Source organism: Ixodes scapularis, unplaced genomic scaffold, assembly GCF_016920785.2.
Source record: "Ixodes scapularis isolate PalLabHiFi unplaced genomic scaffold, ASM1692078v2 PGA_scaffold8__174_contigs__length_109621045, whole genome shotgun sequence".
NCBI lineage: Eukaryota > Metazoa > Arthropoda > Arachnida > Ixodida > Ixodidae > Ixodes > Ixodes scapularis.
In genome coordinates this window covers 73,539,041-73,547,580 of record NW_024609883.1, presented here as the reverse complement: position 1 = coordinate 73,547,580, position 8,540 = coordinate 73,539,041, and the positions used below count along the sequence as shown (strand labels likewise).

General features: G+C 48.5%; 1 protein-coding gene across 1 annotated transcript in view; it reads left to right on the top strand.

Annotated features, from left to right (window-relative positions):
• The first annotated feature begins 1,831 nt into the window (after positions 1–1,831).
• The window catches only part of LOC115323390 (thiopurine S-methyltransferase), a 56,689-nt gene continuing 49,980 nt past the window's right edge, over positions 1,832–8,540 (top strand). Inside the window, exon 1 of the mRNA XM_029983770.4 lies at positions 1,832–2,019. Coding sequence (XP_029839630.2) covers positions 1,832–2,019 — 188 coding nt within the window. The remainder of the gene's footprint in view (positions 2,020–8,540) is intronic.

The following is an 8,540-nucleotide window of genomic DNA, read 5'->3' as shown; positions in this document are numbered from 1 at the left end:
CGAGGTGCCCGTATATGTTCTACAGGAATTGCAGCCAGCCATTGGTCCCGATCCCGTTGATCTTTCGGAAACTCTGTCGCACAATGCCACTTTTTTTTCGGATGCAGGACATGTGAGCCAGCTCTTCACGCAACATCTTGGGTTTATTCTTTTCGGAGCCGATCATGGAAATTCACCACGGGCACTCACTACTCATCTCCAACTCCTCAATGTACAAAACAACTCATCTTGGAGTACATAACAACGAGCGGAACAAACATAACTGCAAAAGAATCGCACGGCAAGCAGTTCCCGCACGCCGTATCGCACGCCGTGTCGTCTGCTACCGAAGAGGAGAGAAAAAAAAACAAAAACAAAACGCACGGTCGGGTGCATAGAGGTCGGGTGTAGCCACGTGACTTCCGCCAGTCACTGTCTTCTCTCCACTTCTCCGACCTCCGTCGGGTTTCGGTTTCGGTTTCGAGCAGTTGCGTCTTTTGGCTTTATTAAAAAAATACGCTACTCTGTTGCAAAATATTAATTGGGTAGTCCTCCGACACCATAATAAAGCGCCTGGCAAAAAATAAAAAATTTTTTTTGGGGGGTGTCAGTGTCCCTACCTTGTTAGTATGGTGATTAAATGTTCTGTCGTGCTCAGAACGTTCTAAAAATATCCCATAGAAAACATTCCTCGAATGTAGCGATAAGTGCCTGCGCCACATTCTGACAACGTCGAAAGAATGTTCTTACGTAAATTTGCAACATTCAGATAATGTTGCAGAAGTTGTTTGGATGTACTGAGAACGTTCTTAGAACCTTGTTAGGATGTTTCAAATGTTGATTAAATGACCTGGTAATGTTCTATGTCGTTCTAAGAATATCCCATTGAAGACATTCCCCGAATGTAGCGATAAGTGCCTGCGCCACATTCTGACAACGTTGATAGAATGTCCTTACGTAAATCTTAAACATTCCAAGAATGTTGTCTATGTTATTTTGAACATTCCCGGAATGTTCTCAGAACGTTCTCGTGCTACGTGGGCAGACACGAAGCTTTGAGGCTCTCCAGAGTGGGCCGCGGCGCCCGAACTCTCGTGTGCTGGGCTGTACACATCTGTTTTTTTCGTTCTTTTTTCCTCGGGCGCATAAAAGCCGAAGTCCAAAATCCACTCGTCGAACAGCGTTCATCCACACCTTCTCCAATTTCCGGTCCGTAGGAAACTTGTGAAAAAGCACCTCCGGGTTGTGCAGCGGGTTGTTTAAGCAGCCCACAGCGCTACAAGTTGTACTCGGCATCTTTCGAGGAACAGCTGGGCAGTCTTGGGCGCACCGAGTTGCTCAATGACTCAACACGCAAATCACAAGCCGAAGTAGCTGTGGTACCGGCTCAAAGAAGCGCAGTCCGCACAACGCCCGGACCGGAGGAAAAAAAAGAGAGCGATACTGACGTCACGGCCCAATGTTGCCTTAGCGATCGGCAACCCGCTGGCCGCCCGCTAAGGAGCAGCGGCTCGCGGCGGGTCGCATTTTTATTATCGGCATTAGTTGAAAATGCGGCGTCCCCCGGACGTAATTTTTTGGGTGGAGTCGTATTTTGTGTCACTACAGCGCTACCAGTAATTTATTTCATTTTGAGTTTTGGCCGGAGTTGCCCTTTAAACTGCAACGTCACGGCGCATGCAACGCTCTCGTTTTCCTTTCCCCTTTTATTGCGCTCTCGAGCTGCTGTGGAGGGGCATGGTTTCAATGCAACTTCCAATACATTTTTTTAGGCAATATGGGCATAAAGTAGCCCACTTTTTGTGATATCGGTGATGTTTCAAGTTGGATTAAACAGAATCAAGTGTTCGCAATGAAAATCGGAACCACTTTAGATTGTCTGTATAAGGACCGACCCGACTGCGTTTCTCTCTGCAGTTTCCCTTCCTTGAAAGCCAGAATGATGAAAGTTGAAGGCAAGCCCGGCATGTCGCCGCTGGAGCGCTGGACCAACCGCTGGGACACCGGCAGCCTTCCCTGGCAGCGTGACCACCTGTTTCCGTAAGCAAAAAAAAAAAAAGAACGCCTATTTTTTTTGGTACACTCCAGAAGGCACTCTGATCACTTAGCATTTGTAGGTCCTCTCTATCATCCTGATGCCTCGTGACGTCATTGTGTCAGGTGACAGCACGCTCTCCTGAGCGTTCACACTGTCACTCGACTTCACAATGTCACGTCATCATTCTCTCTTCGTCAAGGATCGCCATCCTCTCCGTCGAGGCTACATTCCACGCACGGACCAGTGTACTAGCTAGAGGCCAAAGACCCGCTCATGACGTCATCGTTTGTGGATCCCCGACCCGCCCCAAGCGGCAAACACTCGAAGCTCGACGGAAGTCGTCGCCAAGCCGCATGTCTTGGCGACGCGCCGCGTGCTAGCGTCGCGCTCGTTGCGACGCGCTGCGAAACGCGCTAGTGGTGACACTGACGCAAAGTACGCAGCGCTGCCCATGGATCCACCAGCGATGACACTTGGAGAGGAAACTTGCAGCCCTTGTCTTCTAGTAGGTATGGCACTGCCACCGAAGCCCTAAAGGCTGTCCCTATAAATGCTATGCATTTGAAAGAAGTTGATGACTCGGCCCGAACAGGGTAGAGCGAGAATTCGTCTTATACGGCGCACAGGTTTGTCCAGTTCCGGCGGACCTCGTACGTTTACCTGCCGCATGCGCCGACGTGCATTTTTTCCCCGACCTCAATTATTGAGGACATGCCATCGAGCGTTCCCTGCGTGCCGTCGGGGTGCCCTTTGATTGGCGTGTCCCGCACTGCGTTTCAATGCGCAGACGCAATTTCGAACACTTACTCGCCGTATACTATTGCATCCGTTTCACGGGCATCTAAAAGACCTTCAGATAGAACTCGTTTAAAGGGACCATAAAATGACCTTTTTGCTTTGGCCAGGTAACTTTTACATTCAACCTTCAACGTTCACTGAATGTTGAACAGGCATCCGTTTCGGTTTATTAAGGTGTATTCACACGAAGGACTTTGTCCGCGGACACGTTCCTACAAAAGGCGTGACGTCACCTCTTCTGGGGTATGAAATCGGCCATGTTTCTGGCGAAAACAGCCGTCAAAACCAAGGGACATGTCCACGGACCTGAAGAACATGTCCTCGGACCTGATGTATCTTGCGTATCACGTGGGCGAAGGTCACAGATTATGTCCGCGGACCTGCCGGACCACGATGATAGGAGTTTTGAACGCGATCCAATTCTGCCTTTTTTCGAGTCCGCTGTGGCCCGCGGACAGGCCCGGGAACCGATCGCGTGAAAGTGCTCGTGGTACACTTCGTTGCACGAGCGGTTTTCTCTTTTTTTTATATGCCTCTCACGATTTTCCTACACGGATGAGCCTTTGCTCATTTTCCAGTACGATTAGTACGCACGAGCTACAGCTGTGGAAGATGCTCGAGGGTTCCTGCGCATGGTGGAAAAAGGAGCCGAAAAGAAAAAGAAAGAAAAGGACAGAAAATTGGTTTCGATACCAACATGGAGGCCAACAAGGCTTCACGAGTTGTGGCTTGTGCCATCATGATGACGGATGAGGAAGTCGCGGAAGCACCTAATACCGACGCAAAGAAGCCATGGATTAAAGCATGGATGTCCAAGAAGAAGCTCGGTATACACAATCTACTCTATCAAGAACTTCTGGAGAGCGACCCCGTAGAGTACCGTCGCTTTCGGCGCGTTAACTCCGACCAGTTTGCTGAGATTCTCTCGTCAATTGCATCATGCATCCAAAAACTTGACACTGAAATGCGTCCAGCCATCCCAGCCAAAAACAAACTTCAACTGCCGCTGCGGTTTCTTGCCTCAGGTGTGTGGTTATTCTTCTTACTTTTGTCCTTGTTTCAGCATATTTGAGAACTACGCTCGACTGTGCCGTGTTTCTTGTTTTCTTGCGAATTTTCAAGGGAAAGTCAACATTCCGCATTAGCCACAGCGCCGTCAACGGGTTCCTCGTTGAAACTTGCGACGCCATTTACAAGATGCTGGGACTAAAATATCTGATGTCCCCGCGGACAAAGGACGAGTGGCTGGCAGTAATGAGGAACTTTTACGAAACATGGCAATTTCCGCAATGTATTGGAGCGCTGGACGAAAAACATGTCACAATTATCAGACCTTCAAACTCTCGATCTGTGTATTTTAATTACAAGAATACCTTCACTATTGTGCTTTTTGCTCTTGTGGACGCAGACAGCAGGTTTTTGTAGATTAATGTCGGCGCACCCGGGTCTGATGGAGATGGAGGTATTTGGAGGACGACACCACTGCGGAACGCCATCGAGAACGGAACAGCCGGATTGCCGATCTCTGGACATGTACCGGTCGACGTCCGATCCGTCATCGTGGGAGAGGACGCCTTCCCCTTGTCTCTAAACTTGATGAATCCGTACACTGGTACAAATTTGGATGAAGAAAAAAAATACATTTAATTACAGGTGTGTTGTCTACATCGTGTCATTTCTAAACATCGTTTTCCTTATAGTTTTATTTTTTTTTTTTCAGATTAAGCTTAGCCAGACGGGTAGCAGAAATGCGTTTGGCATTTTGACAAACCGTTTTAGGGTTTTGCACACCGATGCCGAACCAGAAAGGGTCACCTCATTCGTCAAGGCAGCGTGTGTGCTGCACAACTATTTTCGAGCTGCACCTACGCTTTTTAAAGCGTCGAGGGAGGACCACCAGCGAAAAGGGACAATCTACTTCGGGCTACGAAGTTCCAAAGGGCGCTCCGGGGCAAGAGCTCTGGATGTGCGTGAGCGCCTACGGAGATGCTTTCATCATCATCATTCATCATTTATTATCCTTGAAGGCCCTTACGGCTATTACATAAGGGAGTAGTACATTTGCTTTTTGTTTTTTCTGAATAGAACACTTTCGCACGCAATTTTAACGCAATAGAAGAGGGAACTAGTCGGATAAAGCAGAAATGAAAGTGATTACAGAGGCGGCACATTTACGTGTGTCAGTTATGGTAACAATGGCATTTGGTAGTATGTTCCAATCGTTTATTGCCAAAGGCAAAGTTGAATTACTGTATGAAGTAGTTGACGAAAAAATGGGCCGCAACTTGCAGGAGTGATCAAAGCGGGGAAAAATCTTTAATGACGAAGGCGCCGTCGCGTGGCAGACAGAACAGGCGGGCCTTAATCTGTGGATAAATAACAAAATTTAACCTTATCTGCATGTGCAGACATGTGCAGAAGCAAAGAACGGGGAGTGTATATATAGATACCATTTCATGGTCTGTATATTGCTTTATTTACTTAACAATCGTTCATGCATGTTTTGGCACGTTTACCACCAAAACGTTTTGTGTTATACTCTAATTGTTCAACTTTATGTAAATAGACTTCCAAGAATCTTCAATGTTTCCTTATTTTTTTTATTTCGTCATGCTATAATATTGGTCACAATCTAATACACTGGCCCACTCCAACAAAAACAGCCGTCAGTTCCGAATGTAGTAAGTACGAAAGGCAAAGGATACAAACACTTGTTCGTTTCGAAGTTTCCCTTTCACATACGAATGGAAAATGCTAATTTTGGTTTATTATTTTTTAGTTTGTATAGGGTGCGTTGAATTAAATTCATTATTACTGTCTGTCTAGGTAACGCTTGACTAGTTCCAATACCTCAATTTGACACCGAATAAAATTGATGCCATTCAGGTTTTTCATATGTGACCTGCCACTACTCTTCCGAAGTTGTCAGCGTCGTCGCCAATTTGGTTAGTTGCGAAACTTTCGGCAATTTTAGTGAAAGCAACCGTGCGCTCTTTCCACCCAGAGCTGGAGCAGTCATCTGCTTTCCTTTTTCCGTCATTGCATTTTGGGCGCTTCACAGGAGCGCCAGACGCTTCCACATTGGGACTCGTTGTTTCGCGCGCTGTGCGTGCGGAAGACGTGCCAAGGACGGGTTCTCTCATCTCGGTCATAACAGACGCCAATTCTGTCTCACTGTCCATCTGGAAAGGCAAAAGAAATACGAATGCGTTACGGTAGAGAGAGAGAGAGAGAGAGAGAGAAAAAACTTTTATTTTCGCTCCGAGTCCGGAGCTCCCGTTACGGTAGAGGAAGCACCGCTCGCACGGCAGAATATTGCAAATGTCGGCCATTTACTGTTCAGAGTATTGAGGGAGAGATAAAGAGAAAGATAGAGAGAGGGAGACAGAGTTTTAGTAGTGAAGGGAGGAGGCCGATTGGTTGCGTGATCAATAGTAGATGTCACCACCGTAATATTGCGGGGGAAGCGAGAGTTGTTTTTTTTTTAAAGAGAAGCGGCAGGTCGGGCCCATGAAGGCTCACCGGCGGTTAGCCGTTTGACTTGCAAAATTTAAGAAAAGAAATAAAGAAGTTTACTCAATGGAGGACTCTGTACACTCCATTTGAGGTCCAAAACTGTTTCGTGGCCCTGAAGCTTGTATGAAACTGCATTCCGGCCAAGACACAACGCGCGGGCTGCCGGCAGTCAAACCCTGGGATAGTGTCTCGCAGCTTCATCCAGCGACTACCAGCACTTCAAGAGATTTTGATTAATACGAGTGAACGAAACAAAATGCTGAAACGTGTAGAGCAAACCCAGAGCTCGGACGTCACTCAAGCTAATGGGATTCGGTGACCTCCATCAACGAACGCTCCCCAACGTTTCATTCGATAGGTCTCAAGAATCAAGTTGAACGAATCGTTGAACCCGCCAAACGTTACCCACTCTATTGGGATCCTGTTGGTAAAACTCGTTTCACTCCCGGTAAAGTACAGGTTTGCTCCGATCCAAGAACAGGAGAGTGCGGTAGAACCTCCATCTGCCGTTGTACGTGTACACTGCAGCTTGGCCGCTCTTCGTCTTCATGATCTTTCCCTTCTCCCGTCTGAAAACGCGTCCCTTATTTAAAGAAAAAAAAAATAATTTTTTTTTTAAATATTAGACAACAATAAGCGGACAAATACAACTCGGAGTCGACACTAACTAGTCTTCCGTCAATGAACTTGCCTTCCGAATAAGGCCCATTCTGGGAGTAGCGCCGTTCCATTTCATTGGCAATCTGTTTCCAGAGCTCTGATTTTATGCCGTTGTTGTGGTACTGGTGGTTTTGAAGGCACCAAAGCTGTGGAAACTCTTTTACAAGTGCAATTAAACACAGTGTCGCTTCATTGCTGAGGGCCTTCATCGTTGTTGTCTTCAATGCCAGGTTCATCAGGCGTTGGTGGGATTGGAATCGGCCGTCACGTGCGTTGCGTGGCCGTTCTCTTGTAGCTTGGAACGCGGCGAAGCACAACCAAGGCTCTCGGCGCGAGGTGAGAGCGTTGGGAAGTACCAATCCTGAACAGTATAGCTCGTGCAACGAAGGCAGCGAGAAAGGTACGAGCTCGGACTCATAGTTCTCGCCTTGGTTCACGGCAACCATGGAGTATTAATTCGTATGTGCTCGGACTTGCACAAGTCCGCGGACTTGTCCGTTGTCACGTCGAAGCCACGTGATACGCATATTTCACAGGTCCGCGGACATCGTTCGCGGAATTCGTCCGCCGTGTGAATGAAATATCGACTTTTTTTTTTTCTCTCCAACTGACCGCAAAACAAGTTGTGGCGTAATTTTGACGGTCGTGACGTACTCTGGCAGAGGAACCAGAAGTTCTCTCGGCAGTAGGAGAATGGCGGCGGCGAGGTTAGGAGTGTGCCGGTAGGTTTTACTGCGCTGATGGCGCTGATGTCACCGACGTATTTTCTGAATCGGCGCCTCTCATCGCCTCGATAGCCATGGATACATCACAGCTGAGCGAGATTCAATTAGATATGTTGCGGGTGAGGGTGACGCGGGCCCGCTGCGACGCTGGTCGAAACGGGGAAGTCTGTGTGTGCTTGGATGCTGCGTGCGATGCTCCTCGGCACCACACTCATCCACGAGTACGCACACTTGTGGGCCTGCAGAGCCGCCCCGAGCTCTTCCCGCGTTCCGCCTTCCGCCGCACCCGCTGTCGCTCCCAACTTTCGCGTCGCGTCCACCCACCGGTCCAGTCTCGGCATACACTGACTTGACTCGGCTCAAAACCAAGCCGAGGTCCTCACTTTCCTATTTCTTTCCTTGTCAAAACAACAACAGCAAAAAAAGAAGAAACTGCCCGAGTTGGGGACAAAACATTCCGCCGCACCCTCTTCGAGAGCGGACCTCTCCCGCGGTTCCTAATTAGCGGGGGCCGCGAAACAGCACAAGCAGATGGCCCCAGTTCTCTCGCTCAACCCGCGGGGCAAGGGCGACCGACAAACGCTTGCGCTCCCTCACGAAATCTCCAAAATAGAGGAAAAAAGTCGAATTCTGCGACAACGTGGTTCATCGAGTGGCAAGCGGTGAACCTGCAACTGTTTCTTTTAAACCACCGGACTGCAGAAACTGTAATTCGGGCACTTCGGTACACTGCAGCCTTTCGCCAAGCGATCGATCACAAACGACGCCGACCAGGAGCAAATCCGTTCAGCAGACGACGCTCGGGGATCGACTGCGCAAGCGCA